Source organism: Bos grunniens, chromosome 6, assembly GCF_055505025.1.
Source record: "Bos grunniens cultivar Pamir isolate PY7600 chromosome 6, Bosgru_T2T1.0, whole genome shotgun sequence".
Lineage (NCBI taxonomy): Eukaryota > Metazoa > Chordata > Mammalia > Artiodactyla > Bovidae > Bos > Bos grunniens.
In genome coordinates, this window is record NC_141170.1 from 61556165 (window position 1) to 61583073 (window position 26909).

The 26909-nt window shown below is 43.7% G+C and overlaps 2 protein-coding genes and 1 pseudogene across 9 annotated transcripts in view; 1 reads left to right on the top strand and 2 right to left on the bottom strand.

Annotated features, from left to right (window-relative positions):
- RELL1 (RELT like 1) overlaps window positions 1-1238 on the top strand; it is a 95940-nt gene extending 94702 nt beyond the window's left edge. Inside the window, exon 8 of one of the 2 annotated variants that reach the window (XR_015165494.1) lies at window positions 401-845. The gene's annotated coding sequence lies outside the window, so the exon portion shown is untranslated. Of the gene's footprint in view, window positions 1-400 lie in introns of both variants that reach the window. The other variant, XM_086406178.1, reaches the window with a different exon arrangement.
- Window positions 1239-1304: 66 nt separating this feature from the next.
- Window positions 1305-26909, bottom strand: part of PGCKA1 (PDCD10 and GCKIII kinases associated 1) — an 81394-nt gene continuing 55789 nt past the window's right edge. For 3 of the 7 annotated variants that reach the window (XM_086406167.1, XM_086406173.1, XM_086406174.1), the window contains exons 2-4: window positions 24271-24326; window positions 4440-4493; window positions 1305-3045 (exon numbers count right to left, since the gene is read on the bottom strand). In XM_086406167.1, coding sequence (XP_086262293.1) covers window positions 2112-3045; window positions 4440-4471 — 966 coding nt within the window. In that variant the 5' untranslated portion in view covers window positions 4472-4493; window positions 24271-24326 and the 3' untranslated portion in view covers window positions 1305-2111. The remainder of the gene's footprint in view (window positions 3046-4439; window positions 4494-24270; window positions 24327-26909) is intronic. The other 4 variants (XM_086406169.1, XM_086406170.1, XM_086406172.1 and 1 more) reach the window with 2 other exon arrangements.
- Window positions 4694-21521, bottom strand: LOC147370822 (CDGSH iron-sulfur domain-containing protein 2 pseudogene; annotated as a pseudogene).

Genomic DNA, 26909 nt, shown 5'->3' on the forward strand with positions numbered 1-26909 from the left:
TCTCCTTTCCCCTTGGACCAAAGGCTTAGACCTTTTCCGTGTCACACTAAATGAAAACAATTATCTTTCAATCTCTTGCAAATTGGCTCTTTGTGTTTGGAGGACCAGGCTTTTGTGTTTGGAGGACCTGATGTGGCAGATCGTAAACAATCTCAAAACTCAATGTCCATTCTCTCCCTTCTCAGTAACTGAATCCTGAACTTATTTGGGATAGCCATGCTCATAGCTAGAAAGGTAAGTTTTCCAGCCTCTCTGGCAGTTGAATGTGTCCAAGTAACCAGATGTTGATCAATGAGGTAAAAGTGGAACGCTGAATTCTAGTAAGACCTCTAGTAAGAAGGTCCTTACTAGAGAGGGAGTGAGATCTTCTGACCTGTTATTCTTTTTTCCAAATGGAAAGCAAATGTAATGACTGGAGCCCCAGCAGTCACTGTGGACCAGGCAGTTGTCTTGAGAAGTAAGCCAAACAATAGAAGGAACACAAGTCACCGATACCACAGAGTCCTCTGCCAGCCTGGATTTCTATCTCCAGACTTCTTTTACATAAAAGATAAGTAAATCTCTGTTTTTATAAGACACTTTATCATATACAGCTGGACCTAATCACAACAGATACACTTGGGAAATTGTTGAAGGAACCACTTTGAAACATTAAGCTTTTGGTGTACTAAATAGCGAACACATCTACAATCCAATTAGCAATGCCAACAGTTTAATCTTTAAAAGCTCGGAGTGACACTGTATGTAGACATGGCTTGTTATCAAGCAAATCCAGGGAAATGTGTCTGTTAGGCTCAGAAATCATGTTTTATGTTAAATAATAACCAAATGGAGCAATGACATTATGACAATCTCTATAAATATATATTATTATTGTTGTCACTTAACCGATGGGCAAATAGAAAGGATATATTACTTGTCCCAGGTTACATGGCAAAGCTGGAAATCCAACCAAAGTGAGTCAGATTTCAGTTTGTGTTATGAAACACTATAATAAGGAATCCTCCATATTTATATTTTTCTAGATAGTCTTGACCATCCCCTAAATTCTCCATTGAGCCATGTCAAAATAGCTGAAACCCAGGAAGGGCTATTCATCCTTAAAGTAAGAGCTGCACAGGTAGTCATGGCATCAAGAGTTTGACCTACAGGGACAGAGTCAAAGTCATTCCTGGCAAATCAATCTAGTCTCCTCTTCAACTGTAATTTAATAGTCTATCTCTTTAAATTGAAAGAAACCTCAAGGGTCACTAATAGTCTGGGAAAATTAGAAGCACTATTGACTTAAGACACTCAGACACATATGTGGTTATTGTTTAATCACAATCAGACATTACGTGGCACAAAATACTCCATCCATCTCTTTGCTGCTCCAAATCTCACAAACATAAAAACCTGAATTTTAAACAAAGAAGTCTTTTGACCAAACTCCCCAATCCCAAAGGAGATGAAAAAGTAATAATGTAAAAAAGTTAAGGTCAAGGTGGTCTGATATCACAGCTAATGACTAACCATTTGTTTACAGGCGGCTCCTGCTCCACCCTGAAAGCTGCCAAGCTCCATTCTCTGTCCAACAAGTGGTTAGTGATCGGTTCCCTGGGTGATTGTCCCTGAAGGTAAGCCATGCTCTGGGGGGTACATTAGGCACTTTAAGTAGGGGTAGTTACCTTTCCCTGACTGGGTATAATGTTTGGCTCTCAAAAGCAAGGTAAGGAATTTTACAGTCAAACAGAATGTCTTGTGAATCTCTGCCCCTGGGATTAAGCGCTGGGATCCCAGGGCGTTCTCACGAACACCAGCACCACGCGTTCTGCAGTTGTGCGCGTTGGCCAGCAGGGTGTTTAAGGTCTGCATGTTCTGTGGACACCAGCACGGTGGTCCACTCTGACTTATAGTCTCTTGAGCTTTAGCCCATCTAGACGGTGGTACTCTTCATAATGAACAAGCAGCATGGCGCTGATGCTCACATCCATCAGAACTGGCGCTGGGTGTCAACCCCTTGTAAGGCTGCAGCCGTATATGCTGCATTTATCAGCTCTGGGTTTTAGCAGCAAACCCAGGCCCGTGTGACCAGATCATCACTAGCTTATTTGCCTGGAGAACCCCCTCCCCTACTCGGCCTCATCCACATCTTCCCCCGCAGTAGCTGCTTCTAAGGCCGCGAGGGCTTCGGCCACCTCCGCGTCCTCATCCGCCGTCTCCCAGCTCCCGTCTCCGGGGGAGCCAGGGGCCTCCTCCCACCCGTTTCTCGAATCGACCACAGGCACGTCCTGAGCAGGATCGTCTTTGTCAAAGTAGACACTTGGGATTTCAGTTGTCACGGCCTCGTTTAATGAATCCCAGCTTCTCTTTATGGAGAAGGGCATATTCAAACCACACTCCCCTGCCGGGGGGTGAGTACCTTCCTGGGGTTCCTTCTCAGAGTGGATCTTGAAAAGACGGTCCTTCTCTTGGTGATCAACGTGATCAGTGTTGTCTTCAGCTGAGCTAGAAAACGGAGGGTAGTCCGGGGTGGGTATCTGGAGGACTTGGGCTGGGACTTCCCAGGCCGCAAGCCCGGCTGTGGATGGCGCGCCAGAGCCCCCATTCCTGATTACCTGCCTCTCTCCCGAGCCCAGCTGCATGCAGTCCAGCTCCCTAGCACTCCCTCCTTCAAGGAAGGGCTGGGTCGGGTGACCTTTGTTTGCAGCACTGGCCCAGGAGTCTCTGGCCCCCTGAGGGGGCCCCGGCTCACCAATGAGCTGCAGGACAGCAGCGGGGCCAAGGCCATTGATGGCCCCGCTAGTCTTCTCGGCATAGGGTCCCCCCACAGTATCCTCCGAGAGGAGCGGTCCTCGGGGCGGCCCGTAGGGCTCCTGCGGAGCGGCTGCTCCGCTCCCGCTTGCAGTCCTCTTGGAGCCCTCATTCGGAGGGTCACCCTTGTGCACCAGGATTTCGCTGCTCTGTTTGTCTTTCAATTTAAGAGTGTCCTCTTCATCTAACTTGCAGCTGTTTACTTCGTTAACGTAACCAGGGGAGGGCACGTGAACTGGATCGAAGAGATAGCTAGGATGAGAAGAAGGAAGATCAGTCAAGTATTAACTTTATTAATAACTAACTTTCATTATTAATATTTCTACTACAGGCTCTGCTGCTGGTCTATGGTTCCTGTTAATTTCCATGATTACTCTTTTAAGCCTATCAGTTCAGTTCAGTTCAGTTCAGTCGCTCAGTCGTGTCCGACTCTTTGCGACCCCATGAATCGCAGCACTCCAGGCCTCCCTGTCCATCACCAACTCCCGGAGTTCACTCAGACTCACGTCCATCGAGTCAGTGATGCCATCCAGCCATCTCATCCTCTGTGGTCCCCTTCTCCTCCTGCCCCCAATCCCTCCCAGCATCAGTCTTTTCTTATGTGTACCTAATTAAATAGATATTGGACATGAATCTGAGCAAACTCTGGGAGATGAAGGACAGGGAAGCCTGGCATCCTGCAGTCCATGGGGTCGCAGAGAGTCTGACAGGACGTGGTGACTAAACAGCAACAATTAAGTAGATACAGTGGTATCGAAGTATAAAAGTGGTCTACCGACAGAAAACAGATCTTAGGAAGGAGCTAGAAAAAGGGCAGGAAGAAGGTGAAGAACAAAGTGGGTCATGACATTTAAATACAAAAAAAAAGTAAATAAATAAAACAAACGTTCAACAATAGGGAGATAAGTGGTTAAGAACTGATGCCACAATCCCTCAGTGGAATATTATGTAGTCACTAACATTTCTGCGGTGATTTATTTTCAGTGATACCATTTCAGGCATAACAATTGTGACGTCTGGACTAGCATCAAAGTTATTCACAATAAATACTTTTGAATGGCACCTAACATTAAATTATAACTATAGTGGAAAAAATGATATATGTATGTAGGTATGTATATGTATATATTTATACCTATTTATGTATACACACATAGATACAGATATGGGATAGAACTAACATAATAAAGATAGTTTTGTTATAGAAGCAAAATGATCAGCTAATTTTCCCCCTTTATTTTATATAGAATTATATTCATGTTGCCCAAATTTTTATGACATAGAATCTGGACAAAATTAAAAGCACATACATGACTGGGGTGATTTATTTTCAGTGATGCCATTTCAGGCATCTTCTAAAATTCAAGCTTTTCTTTGCACTGAAACTCTCTGGAGAAATGTAAATTCAACCCAAACCAAAGTCAGCCTCAGAGAATGACAGTGTTCCCAACATGCTCGGAGAACTGCACAAAAAATTTTTTAAAATCTAGCCCCTGTGTTCTTTTAAATAATATTAATGTGGTTCCAAACTCTTAACTTCCTGGCAATGCTAGTCATGCCCCAAGTTGGAAAATGGCATTGAATCCATGCAGGATGTTTAAAAGTGCCTTCGTGATAATCACAATTTCCCATATTTTCAACTTTACCTTTGTATCATTTTACAGCACCTGCACCCCATCTGGATTACTTTTTGTTATCATCTGGGGAAAAAAGAGAGAAGTGTGAATGACATTTTACTTTTTTTTAAATAAAAATTGTTGGTTTTATTGTGGGAAGACATTGGTTTCTTTGCAGTCAGAATGAAGGAGCGGCACAATTTAATTCTATATAAATGAGTGAATATATAAAGTATCAAATATAAACAGTAGTGTAACAAGAAAATAAATTGACAGAAATAATCATTCAACTACTGGCAATAATTAAGACTACCGTTTGAAAGATCTTCTATAAATAAAGAATGAAAAAATACTGTCATAAGATTTTATAGCACACAATTGTATTCCATCCTAATTTATTACTATTATAGTTCCTTCTTCGGTATTAGTGAACACATATCATAGCCTGTCAATTCACTGTGTTTATTATGTGAACCCTCACAGGCAAAAAATGTCTTAGAACGCCAACACCTACAATAAGCTGCTTTAGTAAGACAAAAATCTTCAATGTTTATTTCATTCACCACTTTGGGATTTTCCTTTTGTATTTTAAGATGAATCAAGCTATCCCTCTTTCCTTTTTCTGCAGGAGGAATGGACAAATGTAAGGTAGCCAAGTAGTCAAAGCACACCAAGGAAAGGCAATAATCACACTGTGAGCCCCGGGAACCAGGTCACACTCTCAGGGCGGAGAGCTGTTTAAGATATAAGGGAAGCTGAACCTTCACAGAGGCTTCCCAGGTGGCTCAGGGGTAAAGAATCCATCTGTCAACGCAGGAGACAGCAGTCCCAACCCTGGGACTAAGTCGGGACAGTCGGGAAGATCTGCTTTTGGACAAAATGGCAACCCGCTCTAGTATTCTTGCCTGGAGAATCCCATAGACAAAGGAGCCTGGCAGGCTATAGCCCATAGGGTCGCAGAGTCGGACATCACTGAGGACACCTGTAGGCAGGTAGGCACCTCCACCACATGGGCTGTGCTCTCCAGCCCCATCCTGGCCAGAGACTTCTGCTTCTCTCTGGCTGAGGTGCCTCATCTGTGCAGAGAGTGGAAATGGCTAGCTGCAGGCACTTGCAGTCTGGACTGGACCCAGGCAGCTGAATAAGATTTCAATAGGAATTGTTTGCCTTTTCTTTCCTAGATACTCAAAGTCAGTAGAGTTACAGTTTTTTTGGAAAAGGATAACATGTGAGTAGGGAGGACACTGGTTACCTGGAATACCTTCACATATCTAAAATCACCGATTCAGTATTCGCAAACTAGTCTCTATGCCAGACCTTTCCCTGACTCTGGGAGTTACATATGTCATCTTCATTTTGTAAATGAGGGAAAACAGGTTAACCAATGCCAGAGAAAGAAAGGTGGGATTGAAAAGGACCTGTGTGTTTTCTTCCATTGCCTTCTCCATGGGACTTGGACTTAACCAGGGTGTTAAGCCCTGGTGCAGCAGTAGGCGGTACAAGAGAGCAGAGAGGCTTCCTTGCCCAGGGGTTTCAGTACTAGAGGATGTCCTGGGCTCCCCTGGTGGCACTAGTGGTAAAGAACCAGCCTACTAATGCAGGAGATGTAAGAGATGTGGGTGTGATCCCCTGGGTCAGGAAAATCCCCTGGAGGCGGGCATGGAAACCCATCCCAGTGTTCTTGCCCTGGAGAATCCCATGGACAGAGGAGCCTGGTGGGCTTTGGTCCATGGCGTTGTAAAGAGTAGAACACCACTGAAGCGACTTAGCACAGCACTAGAGGATGTCAGGATATGGCAGATGATCCCAGCTACAGATCCATGTTCCATGTTACAGACCCGTGGAAGTTACAGTTGAGTCATCATCACAAGCTTTATGTGGACTAAAGTGAAGTCACTGTCATGTCCGACTCTTTGCGACCCCATGGACTGTGTAGCCTAACCAGGCTCCTCTGTCCATAGGATTTTCCAGGCAATAGTACTGGAGTGGATTGCCATTTCCTTCTCCAGCGGATCTTCCCTACCCAGGGATGGAACCCAGGTCTCCTGCATTGTAGACAGACGCTTTACCATCTGAGCCACCAGGGAAGTCCATGTGGACTAAACTGCTCCTGTTTTGCCTTTCCCATCACAAGGCATGGACGCTGAACATCACAAGGTCAAAGACATGCCCCTTGGGGCTTCCTGGTGGTGGATGGATTTACCTCTGTGCTGCTTTCATTTCCCGCCTGCCTTCTGTCCCCTGCCGGTTCCCAAGTTACATTTTTTCCCCTCAAGATTGCCCTTTGAATGAAACCTTCTATTCATGTAGAAACCAACCATGTTGTTCTGGTCTTTTCTCTGAAAATCCTAGAAATTAGCATGGAAGAATCTTTAAGTCATCCTCCATGTCTAATAGTTACCAACTTGAAGCAGACAAGCCAATGACAGAATTGAAAGCCCCAGTCCCTTTGTCTCCATAAGAAGCGCATGCTAGAGAGAGAGAGGGATCACTTATTGTTTCTGTTTTGGTTTTTCTTTCCTCTATTTTTTGATCTTGCCACTCAGCACACAGGATCTTCGTTCCTTGACCAGGGATCAAACCCGTGCCCCCTGCAGTGGAAGCCTGCCTGGTGTCTTAACCACCTGACTTCAGGAAGTCTCAGGGATCGTTCATTGTTGGCTGTGTCACTGCCTTCTCTGTTCTCTCTCCTTCCTTCTTTCAATCATGAATGGATTTCCAAGGATTCTACTTTATAAGCCTTTAACCACAGAGAAAATGACCAGTACCATTTAAGAAGTATAGATTAGCTGGTTGATAAATCTAGAGGGAAGTAGTTTTATACCACCTCCCTCCCCAAAGATATCCAGTATCCACATCCTAATCTCTGAAACTTGTGACTGCTACCTCATATGACCAAAAAAAACAAAAAAAAAGTCTTTGCATATGTGATTACAGGTTTGAGATGAGGAGACTGTCTGTCTGGATGATCTGGTTCTGGCCCCAGCTCTGCCCTGTAACTCTGGGCCTCAGCTATTTCATCTATAAATGGGGATAATGATGTATCTACCATGTAGCATTGTTGGGGATTATACGAGTTAACATTCATAATAAGCATATACTTATTACTCAGCTGTGTCTGGATACAGCATGTTTGAAAAAAAAAAAAAAAAAGCTTTTCACCTAAGGAAGAAGTACTCTAGTTGCCATGACATATGCCTACAAACAAGAGCATTAACAGTACCAAGTTATACCTGTTTCCAGATAAGGACCAAATGGTATATTTCTATCAACTGTGGCACCAACTGAAAGACACATACCCCAAGTGCAACAAGAGTTCCGCAAGACAGAAATCACAGTGGGCTTAGCCAGCAGTATGTGTACAACCTTTTCCTTTTGCAAAGCACTCTCAATGGAATCACTCTATTTTCCAAGCCCAGGGTTTTGTTTCCAGCCTCCGCTCCCCACTTACATCCATTTTCTGTAAATAATTCATATGTCAGCTTGATAAATCTGTTCAAGAGCCCCCTGTACCCCTCCTCCCTGCCATCACCCCCTCCCCTCCCTCCATCTCCACAACCTACTCTAAAATCCGGCCCCTTTCCACACTGGCAGTATCTTTGTTTATCTTGGAATCTGTTTCTAAAAAGTCAAGAGGATAGGAGGCAAGAAAAAGTCAAAGAAAAAAAAAAAAAAACAAAAAACAGGCTTTGAAGTGTTTGAGAGAGGGCAGACCGCAGTCTTAATAATGTAACTGAAGCAACTGCGAGGTATGAATCACTGAAAAATGTCAGGTAGGTCAACTTTAGGATCATGGGTTCAAGTGTTGTAGGTGGGGAAGGTTTCCTTCTGAACAGAAGAAAGAACAAAAGAGGCTGGTCTTGAGCAACACCTTGCTTTCCCAGTGTCTCCCAGGCTGACCAAGGTCGACCTGACCCCACCCTCTGCCCCTGTGGCTTTGGCCACATTCACAGCCATGCCGGGAACTGAGCTGACTGCTGAGATTCAACTTCTCTGTTTCTTAGAGAACTGACAAGTCACCTGTGCCTTTCACATTACCCTTCCCTCCTCGCCCACCTCCCTGGAAAACCACAGGATCTATATTTTTCTTCAAAGCCATGTAATTATAAAAGGTGTTTTGATGATCCTCCCCAGCCCCTCCACCTTTCACTGCCTCCCTTTAGGGTGCACTCTTGGGTTTCCTACAGACCTAGTCCTGTACCCGAGGGCCATGCCTTGCACCTCTCCCCAGCCCGGTGCCTCTTCCTGGTTAGAGGTCCTGCCCTCGCTCACACCCTGCCATCCTGTGTTCCCTTTTGCAGTGACATTCCTTCTCTCAGTGAGACAGGCTCTAAGGTCCAAGGTCGAGTGACTGCTGACGAAAAGGGTGGGGACTAATGCATTTACACCCAACCCCTGCCTGCCTGTGTCTACAATGATTCTTCCATAAATGATGATTCCTAACATCAAATCTGATTTATTTCTCTTTTCATGTGTCACTCCCACACCTATATCTTGCTTTTAGTGAGGTCTCCCATTTCCAGGTGCAAAAAGGAAATATTCCATGTCCATTTCCCATGGAAACAGGGAAACAAAATATACTCTTTTGAAGTAAGACTAAGTTCAAAATGGGCAGTTTGTCTTCTTTCCCTTCCCCGTCACTGTGACAACAGCTGGGTCAGAGGTGAGAACTCAGTTGTCCAGTGCCCTTTATTATGGAGCAGAAGCAGAATTTGCTTTGTCTTTGGAGTATAAAAGAGCAACAGAGAAGCAAAGGGCAAAGCAACCATCATCTGGTTTCCATAGGAGAAAAGCAAACACCATTAGGACGGTGTGTCCACCCACTTCAGCACCTGCCCCTCCTGGAGTCCTGTGCTGGAGGTTGACTCTTGTCCTGTGTTTAGGGTTGAAATTAAACAGTCCCGTGTTTGAAGATGGTCATGCTAAGACCCCATCAGTTACTAGTCAAGTATTCTTGCTGGAAAATCCGGTTCCACAAGGGGGTTGGTGACGGAGGTAGGGAGAAATGAGGAGGCCAGGGGTGGGAGGGTAAGGGGCACAGGAGTTGTGCAACCAGGCAGAGAAATTAACTGAGCATTCATCAGGAAGTCAAGGAATACAGAAAGAGGCTCAACTCAGCTGGAAAGGGCTGCCTTTGAATAGTGATGATCTTAAAGAATGACACGCACTGGTCAACTGACACAGGACCAGCTTGTAGGCGTCCTACTGGCCCATCTGGAACAATGGGAGCATCGCAGCAAGCACAGACACAAAGGAGTGTAATACACTGACTAAAACAAGGACCTGCGAATCCTCAGGATATAAATCTAAAAAAGGGAGAGCTCTGACTTACAAGTAGAAAGCCTGCTAACAAACAGAATTATATAAATCACCATTAGACAACCATCACCTTAATAGTTGACTCAAGCAAGAATCATCAACAGATGTTTAGATCAGTGGGTAAAAACCTGAAGAAAATGGGATATTTAACCTCAAAGTATTGGCACTGGCCAAAAGTTTGCTTAGGTTTTTCATAACGTCATACCAATGAACTCGTGTGGCCAACCCCAATAGCTCCCCTATACATGCTTGGGGTAAAATAGTATGCTTACAGTGGAGGAACCTGGGTCACAGCACCAAAATCAAAGAACCAAGGGTAATACCGCGAGTAAGAGTTATACCGTGAGAGTAGTCAATAGCCTCAGAGGTGGCGCACCGGGAACTTGGCCTCACTTCTGTGATTTTTCTGTCAAAGAGTATTATCTGGATTGAAGCAGGAGGCAACACCAGTCAAACACAGCTTAAGGGGTATTTTGCAAAACAATTGGTCTGTACTCTTTCCAAAATGTAACTTTAGGAAAAAAAACAAAGACAGACTGCAGGACTATTACAGATTAAAGACAAAAGAGACATGACATGAATGCAATGCATGATCTTTTGGTAACAGGTCATTATTGCCACAACTGGTGAAATCTGAATAAGGCCTGTAGATTAGGTAGTAGTATTAAATCAGTGTTAACGTCCTGCTTTGGATCATTGTACTGGAGCTATATGAGAGCATGCCCTTTTTCTTAGGAAGTATTTCACAGTGACGTATTTAGCAGTAGAGGGACATGGTGGTATCTGTAACTTATTAAAATAATTCAGGGAAAAAAATGTGTGTGTATGTGTGCACAGAGAAAGAAGAATAAAGCAAAGGTAGTAAAGGTTAACATTTGGGGACTCTGAGTAACTGAGGGTCCTTTGTACTTTCCTTGCAATTTTTCATTGTCTGATATGATGTCAATATCAAAAGTTAAAAGGAAAAAAAAAACCCCACTAATCTGATGTCAGTTTCTGTTCTGCTTGTTCCTGGGCTAGGACCCAACACCTACAGAAAACCATTGCGATTAAGCCATTCCCTCTAAAGAAGCACATGGGGAAAGGTCTTGGAAAGGAGCTCATCGAAAGCCCACTAAACTTTCTGCATTTGGCTGTCATTCTGTGTATGTACCGAAGACCTTTTCTCAATAGCCAGCCCCAGGCACTAGAACTCTGAAGGCAAAGAAGATGTTTCCAGTCTTTGGGCTGCCCCACCTCAGAGGGGATTTGGTGTTTGTCTAGGGCTTTGGTGTTTGTCAGCTGCCTGCCTAACCTAGAGCAGCCTCTACCTGTATGGAGCATGTCACATCTGTTATTCAAATAAAGGGATGACTGGTGAGTGACAGAAGTGAGTGAATGAATGGTGAGTATGAGATTTTATAAATTATTCCAGTAGAAGGTCTACCACTTTCCACAATCAAATCTCAACTCTACCGGGTGGTCCAAAATCAAAAGTCAAGTGCATGGCACAAGCTAAGAGAGATAGGAGGGACCGTGATGTAACTCCAAGGGTTAAGGGTGTCCTGCTTCGAGGGCTCTAGTCAATGGGCTTTCATGGCAGCTGCTGGCAAGTGAGTTGAGTTGATAGAAGTTGAAGTACTTGGAAAAGACACAGTAAAATCAAACACTTAAATTTCAACTCTGTTGTGATAAACCAAGTTGCCAATGTTTAGAAAACAGTCCAGGATTTCATCTTAACCTGGCTAGCAGGTGAAGCTGAAAAATATTTAGTGAGTCACTTCTGGGTACTGACCTCTTAGACTCAAGAGGAGTGGATAAAAATAACTACCAGGCATTGAACAAATCACGAGGTGCCTTATAAAAGAAATTAAAAGACTGCCTGCCCAGCTTCATAGACAGTATTTAATTTATGGTGGAAAAAGGACAAGAAGATAATTCTTGACTACTAAATCAATCTGTTTCCTCAGCAGAACCATATTCTCCTTTCTGAGCAGGCTTTGCAAACTCTCTGGGACAACATTTTTTGGTGTTTCCTTTTCTCCTAAAGAGGTTGAGCTTCAGTAATTTTGGAGAAAGACTATAAGACTTTATTATCAGCATCATCAAACAGTCCATTTGATGCACTCCTAGTAGTCAATGTGCTACCATATACGAGTCAGCATCACCTAGAACTGGGCTTCATGGGATATCTGTGCAGCTGCTGCTGCTGCTAAGTCGCTTCAGTCATGTCCGACTCTGTGTGACCCCATAGACGGCAGCCCACCAGGCTCCCCCATCCCTGGGATTTTCCAGGCAAGAACACTGGAGTGGGTTGCCATGTCCTTATCTGTGCAGCTGCTGCTGCTGCTAAGTCACTTCAGTCGTGTCCGACTCTGTGCAACCCCATAGATGGCAGCCCACCAGGCTCCCCTGTCCCTGGGATTCTCCAGGCAAGAATACTGGAGTGGGTTGCCATTTCCTTCTCCAATGCATGAAGGTGAAAAGTGAAAGTGAAGTAGCTCAGATCTGTCCGACTCTGAGCGACCCCATGGCCTGCAGCCTACAGGGTTCCTCCGTCCATGGGATTTTCCAGGCAAGAGTGTTGGAGTGGGGTGCCATCGCCTTCTCCGTATCTGTGCAGAGATGTGTTCAAATGTTCGTCCCCCACTCCTGCCAAAGGGTTCCCTCAAACAGGTTTGGGAATGGGAATAGCAGAGATTAAAGATGAACACATTCACAATTATGAAAAAGAATGATTCCACCCTGTTTAATTCAGTATTTCCCAAAATTATTTGACCACAGAACTTCCCTTCCCCCATAAAAGATATTAATAACCAATAGAATTTATGTTTTGTGGAACTTTGGGAAAAACAATTGTCATGGCAGTTCTAATTGTCAGGAAGGGTTTTGAGCCCCAAACTAATATTGTCAGGAGGGGTTGGTGTTTGTGAACTCAACCAGGCAAAGTCCATGCTGGGTATAAGAAATCCACCTTCCAGCAGTAGGTTCATCATCAACTGTACAGATGTGGGAAAGTAGTGTAATCTCTTGATCCCTCAGGTTCTTTATCTCCCCAGTGAGTCCCTGACATCAAAGGTCTCTTCCAAACTGAACAATGGAGGCGGTGAATCAGTGAAGCAAGTGTCCTCAACTCATGACCTCTCTGACTTGGGTCACACAGTGTTAGCACTGAACACCCAGACAAGGCAGGCACCGATATGACCCTTCTGCAGGGGGGAGCCCTGCTCAGTGGTTTGTGAACTACCACATCCCTATACTGATGGGGGTGTTTGGGTCCCAAGTCCACACTCACCTAAACTAACTGAATGTACAAAGCTTCTCTTCCTGTTTCCTCCCTTCAGGCCCCAAGTTCTCATCTCATTCCCTCAGGTCTGCAGCTCTTTGAAGAGGTCTTCTTGGCTTCTTTGCCAGATAATATGAAGTGACTGAGTGTATACACACACACACACATACACACACACACAGCTGATCAACGCCCTGGAGCCTTGAGATAGAGTCAGTGTGTGTAACTGCAACTTCCCTGGGAAGGGCAAGGACTCAGGTCAGGAGGACAAAGAAGTATGTGCTGGACCTCTTCACTGGAATGGGCTGGGGAAGTGTGTAAGAGTGTGCGCGCGTGTGTGTGGCAGGGCTGGGGTATGTGTGAGGCAGGATGGAATTTGTAAGCTTCTGAGAAAATCCATAGTATCAGCAATTCAGCACCATGGTTAAATGAGTAATTTAGGGTGAGTTTGGGTTCCAACACTGCCTCTACCACTTATTAGCTTTGTGACCTCTATGCAAATTTCTTAGCCTCTGCAAACTTTACCTGTCTAATCAGCAAAATAGGAAAGGTAACAATTCCTGTTTATCAGGATTGTTTCAAAAATTAGTGAGATAAAAGTATGTATGGCATTTATTATGTCTGGCACCCTGCCAGTGCTTATTAATGATTATAAATAATTAACATTCTATTGTTTAATATGCATCAAGTACTGTTTTAAAAAAATTCATGTATTCATTTCAACTCCACAATAACCCTTGAAGGAAGAAGCCAGTATTTTGTTTGTTTGTTTGTTTCTTATTGGCTGCACCATGTGGCTTGAAGGATCTTGTTTCCTGACCAGGGAATGAACGTGGGCCATGGCAGTAAAAGCTGCTGCTGCTGTTGCTGCTAAGTTGCTTCAGTCGTGTTCGTCTCTGTGCGACCCCAGAGATGGCAGCCCACCAGGCTCCCGAGTCCCTGGGATTCTCCAGGCAAGAACACTGGAGTGGGTTGCCATTTCCTTCTCCAATGCATGAAAGTGAAAAGTGAAAGTGAAGTCCGACCCTCAGCAACCCCATGGACTCCAGCCCACCATGCTCCTCCGTCCATGGGAGTTTCCAGGCAAGAGTACTGGAATGGGTTGCCATTGCCTTCTCCAGGCAGTAAAAGCAGAGAGTCCTAATCAGTGGACTGCCAGAAAAATCCCTATAATTATTTTAACTGAAGGATAGTTGATTTACGATATTATATTAGTTTCAGGTGTACAGCACAGTGATTCAATATTTTGTAAATTATTTAAAGTTACCACAAAATACTGGTTACATTTCCCTGTGCTGTACAATATGTCCTTATTGCTTATCTATTTTGTACATGATAGTTTTAATCACATGCCACCGCCTGGCCCCTCCTCTCCTCCTTCTCCCCACTGTTAACACCACTAGCTTGTTTTCTGTATCTGTGAGTCTGTTTCTGTTCCGCTGTATTCTTTTGTTTCATTTTTGAGACTCTACATATGAATAAAATTGTTCAGTATTCGTCTTTCTCTGTCTGACTTCTTTCACTAAACGTCATACTCTAGGTCCATCCATGTTGTTGTAAATGGCAGAATTTAATTTGTTTTTATGGCTGAATCATATTCCATTATATTACATATATCACACCTTCATTATCCATTCATCTGTTTATGGACACTTAGGTTGCTTCCATATCATGGCTTTCATAAACAGTGTTGCTATGAACATTGGCGTGCCTGGATCTTTTTGTACTAGCGTTGTAGGTTTTTTTTGGATATATACCTTGGAATGGAATTGCTGAGTCATATGGTAGTCTATTTTTAGTTTTCCGAAGATCTTCCATACTGGTTTCCATAGTGGCTGCAACATTACATTCCTACCAGCTGTGTACAGAAGTTGGAAGCCAGTATTTTATGGATAAGTAAATGGATATATAAATTAGAGAGTGGTTCCCAGGTGGCACTAGTCATATAGAAGCCACCTGCCAATTCAGGAGACATAAGAAACTCGGGTTCAATCCCTGGGACAAGAAGATACCCTGGAAGAGGGCATGGCAACCCATGCCTGGAGAATCCCATGGATGGAGGAGCCTGGCGGGCTGTTACAGTCCATGGGGTTGCACAGAGCTGTACATGACTGAAGCGACTTAGCGCACACAGGCACAGTGTACCTATTATAATTCTGCTGTTACTGTTTTCATTATTAACATTAACTATATAATATTTATATATTATATCTTTCTTATTATATTAATACCATAATATCTCTTACTAGGTTCTGTTCGTTTCTGAGTCCACAGAATTTCACAATAAGCAGCAGCTTGTGATCCAGTATGTTTTGCAAAAGGGAACTGGATCCTCTTGATTTGGGTTCTGATAGAATATCAAGGAGAGTTAAGAAAGTCTAAAGTGAACAATGCAAAGAAACAGAGGAAAACAACAGAATGGGAAAGGCTAGAGATCTCTTCAAGAAAATTAGAGATACCCAGGGGTCATTTCATGCAAGGATGGGCACAATAAAGGATAGAAATGGTATGGACTTAACAGAAGCAGAAGATATTAAGAAGAGGTGGTAAAAATATACAGAAAAACTATACAAAAAAGGTCTTAATGACCCGGATAACCATGATGGTGTGGTTACTCACCTAGAGCTAGACATCCTGGAATGTGAAGTCAAGTGGGTCTTAGGAAGCATTACTGTGAACAAAGCTAGTGGAGGTGACAGAATTCTAGCTGAGCTATTTCAAGTCCTAAAAGATGATGGCGTTAAAGTGCTCATTACGTCACTCATTACGTCAGCAAATTTGGAAAACTCAGCAGTGGCCACAGATTAGAAAAGGTCAGTTTTCATTCTAATCCCAAAGAAGGGCAATGTTAAACAATGTTCAAATTATTGTATAATTGCACTCATTTCACATGCCAGAAAGATTATGCTCAAAATTCTTCAAGCTAGGCTTCAGCAGTACATGAATTGAGGACTTCCAGATGTATAAGTTGGATTTAGAAAAAGCAGAAGAACCAGAGATCAAATTGCGAACATCCTCTGGATCATAGAAAAAGCAAGGGAATTAAAAAAAAAATCCCCTTCTGCTTCATTGACTATGCTAAAGCCTTTCACTGTGTGGATCACAATAACTGTGAAAAATTCTTAAAGAAATGGGAATTAGGTTTACCTGTCTCCTGAGAAACCTGTATGCAGAACAAGGAGTAACAATTAGAACGAGACATGGAACAACAAACTGGTTCCAAATTGGAAAAGGAGTCCATCAAGGCTGTATATTGTCACCCTGCCTATTTAACTTCTATGCAGAGTACATCATGAGAAACGCTGGACTGGAAGAAACACAAGCTGGACTCAAGATTGCAGGGAGAAATATCAACAACCTCACATATGCAGATGATACCACTCTAATTGCAGAGAGTGAAGAGGAACTAAAGAGCCTCTGATGAAGGTGAAAGAGGAGAGCGAAAAAATTGGCTTAAAACTCAACATTCAAAAAGTAAGATCAGGGCATCCAGTCCCATCACTTCATGGCAAATAGATGGGAAAAATTGGAAATAGTTACAGATTTTATCTTCTTGGACTCCAAAATCACTGAGAACGGTGACTGCAGCCATGAAAGTAAAAGACACTTGCTCCTTGGAAGAAAAGCTATGACAAATCTACACAGGGTATTAAAAAGGAAATCAACTCTGACTACTAACTGGATGGACTGATGCTGAAGCTCCAATACTTTCACCACCTGATGCGAAGAGCAAATGCATTGGAAAAAGACCCTGATGCTGGGAAAGACTGAGGGCAGGAAGAGAAGGGGAAAACAGAGGATAAGATGGTTGGATGGCATCACCAACTCAATGGACACGAGTTTGAGCAGATTCTGGGAGATAGTGAAGGACAAGGAAGCCTGGAGTGTTGCGGTCCATGGGGTTGCAAAGTGCCTAACACCACTTAGGGACTGAACAGTATTTCATACATGTGGTTTCATCTATTAGCCGCCAGATGGCAGTATACATTGGGTATTTAATTTCAAGGGAGGGACTTAGTATGCGAAAGGCCTTAAATACAGGAGAATTAGGGCTTAAACAGTGTAGGTGCTCTGCCATGTGGCGAAGTTACAGAGTAGGTAATTTGGTAAACATTCAGATAATTATTGTGTTAAGTTCTGGTAGCCACGGTACCACCTTATGGCAGAGTTTCCTCCAGCTCTGGCTGGGCACGGGATTTACTCTGTAGCCTGGCCAGACCATGGATGTGTCAAAAGACTCCTGCAATTCTACAGACACCTCTCTTCACACAAATGGGACCTGATGCCTGGATGAAAGTTTTGGGGAAGGACTAGGGGAGGCAGGATAGGATATGGAGGGGTTCACTTCCTGCCCTGGGTTAGATCTGCTGCAGCTGGACCTGTCCATTTCACAGTTCCTTCCCTAGGGCCATCCTTGTGCTCGCCCCAGGCCCTGTGTGCTGCCCACGGTGTGAGCTGGTCTTGGGGCCCCATCTTCTGGATGAGGGTACATGACCATATTCTAGGGGGTAAAGATAAGCTATAAAATAAATCTGGCCCAGTTCAAAGGTTTCTGGGGAAGAAGCCCATTACTTTGTATTTAAAAGAAATTCAGAATATTGTGTTTGAAAAGGCAAATTGTGCCTCAATTATTAGAATTAAACAAAGGTATGCAGAAATTTACAAGTTCTGTTGGTAACTTGTGGTCAGCCCTCTAGACCAGGTCCTTCTTCCTGTACCCTGGGGAGAAAGGTTCTAGGGAAAAGTTTGAGAAGCTATTCCCCTATTGTCTGGACTGTAAATTCCTGGGGGTAGGCTCCTACTTAGGTCAGGAGGGGTGCAATTCATTACTGAACCAAGGTGTGCAGGTGACAGGGGTGGGATCCTGGGGGACATTGAGAGGCAGAGGGCACCAGGGCCATCAGGCGTCCTCCTGGGTCTGTGTGGGGCCCGATAGCCTGCATTTCCAACAAGCTCCCAGGTGGTGCTAACACTGCTGTCTAAGGACCGCACTCTGAGAACTACAGCTTTATGGTTTTAAGGAAATAAACGCAGGCAGGAGTCTTTGTTTTGCCAATGTTACTGGTTGGTCTAGGTGAGCTCTACTTAAAGGGAGAGGCCTAACACTCTAAGAACTCTGTGTCTTGGGGAATTTCAGGCAACAGTGAGGTGGTTACCATTACCACTGGCCTCTTTCGGTGACAGATGGCATGGCCCAAACCAAGCTGGCCAAAACATAACTTTATGTTGGTCAGAAACTAATACCAGTAATCACTGCTTCCAATTCCACTGCCAATGGGCGCAGCTTATAATCCTGTTAAGTTTCTAAAAATTCTGTTCTTCAGAATTTGCTTTTTAACAGTTTTTAACTTATGTTCCTCTATCCTTCTCTATGGGTACTATAACAGGAGAAAGTGAAAATAAACCAAGTGTCCAATAATAAAGGGATCAGTTTGGACAACCTAAATGTTTACTAACTGAGGAACAGTGGAAACAAACCCAACTAATAGTCGAAACAATGCCAGCATTGGGCCGGTCCACTGCCTGTCTGCTCTTCGATCGGTCTCTGCCTCCCTTGCCCGCTCAGTTTTTCAGGGCACCCTAACACTGAGGAGCCCTTGTCTGGATCTGGGTGAGTCCCACCAGTGGAAGGTACTGGTAGAAGAAGGAGAGGATGAGGGAAGGCAGGGTCTGGTTCCCTTCCTCTCTCTGCTTTGGACGGCATCCTGCTCATCCCGGTAGTGGCCAGCTCTCGTCCACAGCAAGAGATGTGCAAGAGCCCCACCCGCTATGGTGCCTCACCAGGCTCCAGCCACCGACCCAGCACCTGGTTCTGGGCTCCCCTTAGGATGGTAATGTCTTCCTGCCTTGACCATCTCCGTGTTTAACTCAGCATCTCATTTGGTTTCCCAGATCTTCCAATACCCACATAACCCACTGACTATAACATCCTTCTGTTTGAAAGGAAGAGTTCTCATTCTTGACTGGACCTTCCCTAATACAAATAATATCCTGACTAAAGGCTTCCTGTGTGTGAAGTCGCTCAGTCGTGTCCGACTCTTTTCGACCCCGTGGACTGTAGCCCGCCAGGCTCCTCTGTCCATGGGATTCTCCAGGCAAGAATACTGGAGTGGGTTGGCATTTCCTTCTCCAGGGGATCTTCCCAACCCAGGGATTGAACCAGGGTCTTCTGCATTGCAGGCAGACGCTTTATCCTCTGAGCCACCAGGGAAGTTCTGGCTTCCTAGCTAGTTATTAAGTGATATACAATAAGAGTGTTGAACTCTGTACAGATGGGTAGTATCCAATGTACTTGTTGCTAATTTCTGATGTAGGACAAGTCATGGTGGGTGTCAGTGGTGGTTGGGGAAGGGACTTTAGCCTCTCCGTCATCTCCGTCAATTTCTCTTGCCTTTCCCACCCCAGATCAGTCTGTTTACTGTGCAAAACAACTTCTAGACAAGTCTCCTGTCTTCCCTTCTAAGCTCTGAAACCTTCCTAGTAGATAGATATTCTAAAACTGCCACTGGAGAAAGTATAGGGAACACATGGACCTTCACACTATTTTCAGTAATCTCATGAAAATACTCAATATCATTAACACATATGGGTGACTGTGGTTAATAAATAAGTTTAGGTGTCTTTTATGTCTGCTGAAATATGAAGGGCATTCTCTATTATTCATGTGGGTGCTATTAATCTATTCCCCATTATCAATGTAGTAGCAGGAAGTTTATTTTTAATACACCCCCAAATCCTTCAGTTCAGTTCAGTTCAGTTGCTCTGTCGTGTCCGACTCTTTGCGACCCCATGAATCGCAGCACACCAGGCCTCCCTGTCCATCACCAACTCCCGGAGTTCACTCAAACTCATGATCATTGAGTTGGTGATGCCATCCAGCCATCTCATCCTCTGTCATCCCCTTCTCCTCCTGCCCCCAATCCCTCCCAGCATCAGAGTCTTTTCCAATGAGTCAACTTTTCGCATGAGGTGGCCAAAGTATTGGAGTTTCAGCTTTAACATCAGTCCTTCCAATGAACACCCAGGACTGATCTCCTTTAGAATGGATTGGTTGGATCTCCTTACAGTCCAAGGGACTGTCAAGAGTCTTCTCTAACACCACAGTTCAAAAGCATCAATTCTTTGGCATTCAGCTTTCTTCACAGTCCAACTTTCACATCCATACATGACCACTGGAAAAACCATAGCCTTGACTAGACGGACTTTTGTTGGCAAAGCAATGTCTCTGCTTTTGAATATGCTACCTAGGTTGGTCATAACTTTCCTTCCAAATCCTTCAGGGAGTCTCTAATTCAACAGTTGAAGACAGTATCTATAACTCTTAGAGCTGGGAGTCCAGATATCACCATGCATTTATCAGTTGCTTTTGAAATATGTTTTGAGGAAGTCTTGCAAATGACCACAGACAGCTCTGAAGTGAAAGAGACATTACAGAGAGCTCAGCTAATCACATATACGTGCGTGCATGCTCAGTTGCTCAGTCGTGTCATAGACTGTATTGTAGCCCATCAGGTTCCTCTGTCCAAGGAATTTCCCAGGCAAGAGTGCTGGAGTGGGAGGTCATTTCCTACCTCAGAGGATCTTCCTGACCCAGGGATCACATACACAATCTCACTTAACATGACAGACTATCATCAATGATATGGGATTAGGTGTTTACCATGAATTCTGCTACTTGGGTAGAAACTTGTTCACTGATGAACTAGTAGACCATGTCACTGGTAACCAAACCAAACCACATGTGTTCAGGGATAATGTCCACAGCACAAACACTCAGGCTCAACTGAAGATGGGGACAGGCCATCACCTTCTGGGTGGCTTTTAGTTTCTAAGAATATGAACAAGTACACTTTGGAGACTCTTCAGATAATACAATTTGAGAAGACTTTTAAAATTTGAAGTGAAGATGATGTGTTTTCACTTAACATGTGCAGTTCTATGTCTTTTTCATGTGGGATTCGGTGGCCCCCCTCCCATCACACTCTTGACCACCCGTAATCACAGTATCATCTGACATGACTCATCTCAACTCAGCTTGTTGGGCTGATCCTCTTGACTTTGACTTAAGTTATATAGGAAGCTCAGCATCACCAATCTTTAGTAGGATATCTGCTTAAACTCATCAGAGATACCCTTGCATTATTAGTTCATAATTGATTTCATTTTTATAGCCACCTCAACAGAATGACTGGTCAAAGAATGTGTGTAAAAATCATATCTGGTTCTAGAAGAAGAGGACGAAGAATTTTAAGACCCAGTAGATAGAGGACAGTCTGTCTATCATAATTAAGGGAGTGGGCTCTGGAGTCAAAAGTCTGGATTGGCCTGACATAAGCTGGATGATCTTGAGTAGCTTAACCTCTCAGAGTCTAAGCTTTGCCAGACACTAGATAGGGAAACAGTGACACGGAATCGTGAAGGGTTCCTCTGAGAACCACACGACTTATACATGTGATGGACCTGGCAGAGTGTGACTAGCAAGTAGCAGGTTCTTAATAGATGTGGGCTGCTCTCACCTTCATGGCCATCGTCTGTGAGAAAATTTTTTAACCCTGGCCTAGGAGAAGGTAATGGCAACCCACTCCAGTATTCTTGCCTGGAGAATCCCATGGACGGAGAGCCTGGTAGGCTGCCGTCCATGGGGTCGCTAAGAGTCGGACACGACTGAGCGACTTCACTTTCACTTTTCACTTTCATGCATTGGAGAAGGAAACGGCAACCCACTCCAGTATTCTTGCCTGGAGAATCCCAGGGACAGAGGAGCCTGTTGGGCTGCCGTCTATGGGGTCCCACAGAGTTGGACACGACGGAAGCAACTTAGCAGCAGCAGCAGTGACTTTTAGACACGGAGAACAGAAATGGGTGATGTTCTGACCCAATCCTCCCTGGAATCCCACGAGAGTCAGGCGTGTCTCCAACACAGGGTGTGTCGCTAACATTGGTAAGTAGCCTTATCTGGAAGGTGGGGGAAGTCTGGAAGATAACTGAAGCATTTAGAAAAAATGAAGTTCTGGAAATGAAGAAGTTGAAGAGGAGGCGATGTGGACAGCAGTTTATAAACTTCTACAGTTTATAAATGCTACAGTCTTATAAAGCTACAAATAATGATGACTTTAAAAGCAAGCACAGCTCAAGGCTGGATGCTTGGAATGGACTAGTTCTGGTTAATCTCCAGTATTCTAGACGGCCAAACTTCAGCGACTCTTAAAGAACATCCTACTACACAACCGCTGTATTTTATAATACAGGCTTCCCACTCAAGGTGGGAAGTGTGGACTGGTCAGAGGACAAGAAAAAACAGACTCTCCCATGTTTGTAGATGACACTGCATGTGCAGAATTTGGACACTGATGTTCCTTTTGTTGTTCTTCAGTCACTCTTTGTGACCCCATGGACTGCAGCACACCAGGCTTCCCTGTCCTTCACTATCTCCCAGAGTTTGCTCAAACTCATGTCCATTATTTCTTTGAAGTTTGCACTTAAGAAGAATAAGCGTGGTTTCAAGGCCTTGAATATCCTTGAGAATCTGAGGATAAAACACTCTGCTAGTGACCAGGACACAAGAGGCAGAGAGCTCTGCTGTATGTTAAAGGGTTCACCAGTTATTCACGCATCAAATATTTCCTGAGCACCAATTTTGTGCAAGTACCAAATTCAGTTCCAGGGAGCTGAAAAGAATTCACAGTCTAGCAGTGAAGACAGATGCATAAATACATGACTGAGGGAGTGCTAAGAGTATGAATTTTAAGTATGGGGACTTTCCTGGTGGTACAGTGGTTACGTATCTGCCTGGCAATGCAGGGGATGCAGGTTTGCTCCTTGGTTGGGAACTAAGAGCCCACATGCTACAGAGCGACTAAGCCTGCTCGCTGCAACTCGAGAGCCCATGTGCTGCAACGGAAGCCCGTGCACTCTGGAGCCCGTGTGCTGTAACTACTGATACTGTGCAGCACAACGCAATAGCCTGCATGACACAATGAAGATTTCGAGTGCCACAACTAAGACCCGATGCAGCCAAAGAAAGAAAGAAAGAATAAATATTAAAATAAAATAAAGTGTGTCATGCATTGTGTTCTATAAGGCAACAAGTGCCCAAGTAATCTTGGGAAAAGACTTATGGCTGAAAGCGAGCAGATAAAGGGGTTGGTAGGGGTCTAGACCACATTCCAGGGGAAGGCGACCTCTGACACGCTCTCTGAGGCCCACTCTTGTCTCTCCGTGTGCTCTGCCCCTGCCCTGTCCTAAGACATTATCACTTCTCTCTTACCTGAGTTATTGCAAAGCCTCTTGCCACTGCATCCCCATGTCTTCTAAGACATTGGCCACACGGAAGTCATGGGATCTTTCTAGGCCACAAACCTGAATCTTATCAGTCCCCTTGCTTAAAACTTTTCATTGTAAAGGAAATCAGTCCTGAATATTCATTGGAAGGACAGATGCTGAAGCTGAAACTCCAATACTTTGGCCACTTGATGCAAAGAACTGACTCACTAGAAAAGGCCCTGATGCTGGGAAAAATTGAAGGTGGGAGGAGAAGGGGATGACAGAGGATGAGATGGTTGGATGGCATCACCGACTCAATGGACATGAGTCTCCATCACGGAAGTTGGTGATGGACAGGGAGGCCTGGCGGTGCTGCAATTCATGGGCTCTCAAAGAGTTGGACACGACTGAGTGACTGAACTGAACTGAACTAAAAACTTTTCAAAGGCGTCCAATAGCCTCAGGATTTAATAACATAGAGTAACAAAGATGACACTAAAAATAGCAAACTTCCATAGAGTGTCCCATGCACCGGGTGTTCCATGCGCTTTATGTGTGCAACTGCTCCTCATTATTTGTGGATTCCATAGGTGTAAATTATCTACTGTCTAAAATTAATTATAAGCCCCACATTAATACTTGCTGTGCTTTGGGGGCATGCACAGGGTGGTGAAATATTGGAGTGGAGCTAACTGAGCTCAAACAAGGTAATACTCAGCCTTCTTGTTTTAGCCTCACACTGTACATTGTTCAATGTGAAGACTTAGATGGGTCATGTTGTATGTTACTTGTTTTAGAACAAACAAACTTTGTTCTTTGTTCCCAAACAACAAATGGAAAAAGAAAATAACAGCATTTTACTCAAACCTGAATGAATCTGAAAGATTGCCTTGTCTACCAGATTTAATGTTTCAGGTAATAAAAACTGCAGAGGGAGACCAAATAATAGAAAATTTAATGGAAAGTGGAAAGAATAGACCTTCTTCCCAAAACATAACAAAGAGAAGAGCTTACCTGTTGTGGAAATTGTCCATTAGGTTTCTCTAGACATTTAACTTCTCTTCCTGCAGCTAAAAGAAACAAAAAACAGTTGAAAACAGGCCTGCCAGTTACCTCCTTTTCATAGCCAAGATGCATCTTGAAAGTAACAACAGAGAGCATTTCCGGAGAGAGACGTAGGTAGTGATGTGGGGGAAAGGATTCCTGGCCTGGACCAGTGACTCCAGGCAGACAAGGGCTTTGAAATTTACCAGGCCTGCGATACTGAATTAACAATCAATTAATGCCCAATTAATCATTTACCCAAATATCAGTGTTTCATCTATAAAATATGGTTGTAGTGAGATTTAAACAGCACAACAGGAAAGCTATTGAGAAACATTTACATAACTGAAGGAATGAGATTTTAGATAAAAGCACTCATCAAGTGACCAAAGTGATGAATAAAACTAAACCCAACTCCAAGAAACATCATTGTGATATTTCAGAAGTGAGGTAAAAGTAAAGCGCCTACAGGCTTCTACAAAGGAAAAACTGACCATATACAAAGAGCTGGGGATCAGAATGGCTTTAGACCTCTTAAATACATACACAGTGCTGTGCTGTGCTTAGTCATGTCTGACTCTTTACGACCCCATGGACTAAAGCATGCTGGGCTTCCTTGTCCTTCACTATCTCCCAGAGTTTTCTCAAACTCATGTCCATTGAGTCGGTGATGCCATCCAACCATCTTATCCTGTTACCCCCTTCTCCCCCTGCCCTCGATCTTTCCTAGCATCAGGGTCTTTTCCAGTGTCTCGGCTCTTCACATCAGGTGGCCAAAGTATTGGAGCTTCAGCTTCAGTCCTTTCAATGAATATTTAAGGTTGATTTCCTTTAGGATGGACTGGTTTGATCTCCTACACACTATTCTAAATTTGCCCAAATTACCAAGGAAATGAGAAGGTACAATAAAGACATTTTCAGATAAGAAAAGTCTCAAAAATTTTACCATCCCTTCCTGGAAAGGAGTCTATTAGAAGATGTAATAAACAAATGAGGAAGTAAACCAAGAGGGGAAGGCAAGGAATATAAGAAATAGGACATTAAACACAGGAGAGAGACAAAAGGAACGCCTAGGACAACCGCCATGGAGATTCCAGAATCCCAGCACTGGAAGCTCATTCCCACTGCAGAAGGTAAGAAGGCTCTGGGCAGTTTTCTTTTAAGAGAAGAAACTGACAGAATCACTGAAGTATCCTACAGAGAAAAATACACATGCTAGGGAAAGAATTTGGTGTCAAATTAGTGGTAAGGATGCAGAATACTGAACAAATGAAAAAAACAAATCATTTGTTACCTCCAGAAAAAAAACTGTGCAGGAAAGAAAATGTAGTTCTAATTCTCTACTTGGCTTAGCTATGAACAGCAGTTATGTAGTTATAATAAATACTAGCTATTTATCTAACTAAAACTGGAGGTGGAGTTCTATAGGGAGGGGGGACATTCCTTATGTGTGGTGGGGCAGGGGGTGGAAGTTGAACCATCTTCTTCCACAGTGGAAGATAATGTCTAAAACCGAAAAAAAAAAAAAAAATCAAGAAATGGTAATAGAAACATTACTGAGGAAAATAACCAAAATAATCAGCTAAAGAAGTGATTCTCTTTGAGGAATGAAAGATGTACTCATAAGTGGGCAGTCTGGGCTTCGTCTGGAAATTTGGGAACCAATCTAGTCCTAAGAGCAAAGTCAGGAGAAAGTGTAAACTAGATGATAGCAAGCAATAACAATGATGCTTTCAAATAAAGCTGATTCCCATTCATTTATTTAGCCTACATTAATTATTTAATGCCTACTACTGTGGAGAGAAGAGGGTGGTAGAAGATGAGATAGTTGGATCACATCACTGATTCAACGGACATGAGTTTGAGTAAACTCTGGGAGATAGTGAAGGACTGGGAAGCCTGGAGTGGTGTAGTCGATAGGGTCACAAAGAGTTTGGACGTGATTTGGTGACAACTGTGGGCCAGGTCATGTGCTAATAACAGATGATCTAGCAAAATTAATTGCTTACAGCCTAGTGAGGTGGGCAAAACAAAAACAAGTAATTACGATCCAGTCCTATAATAAAGCCTATTGGCAAAGCATCATGAAAATGTGGGGACCAGCAATCAACCTGCCAGAATATTCTAGAGCCACACAGTCCAATGTGGTAACTACTAGCCATATGTGGCTATTTAAATTACTAAAAAATAAATACATGAAAAGTTCAATTCCTGGGTTACACCAGCCAGCCACATTTCAACAGCTTGAAAGCCACATGTGGCTAGTGGCTGTCATATCAGACAGTGTGTTCATAGAACATTTTTCTCACTGCAGAAAGTTCTACTTGATGGTACTGGTCTACAGGTTCCTAAATGGTGATTTTTACAGTGTTTTCAAGTACATGGAACCCCTGAAGGGACCACATTCCATGGGTCTGTTAGTAAGTAGAGCCTTGGTGAGTTTGATATTTAACTAGTTATCTGTACATGGAGTAGAACTTTTACTCTTTTTCAATTGGAGCCACTGCTGGAACTAGAAAGGAGTCTTTATTACATGTCCTGATACTGTTTGGCCACAGATGTTGAGGGCAAATACTGATGGTGACTAATAGTTTTTGAGTCTTTGGGAA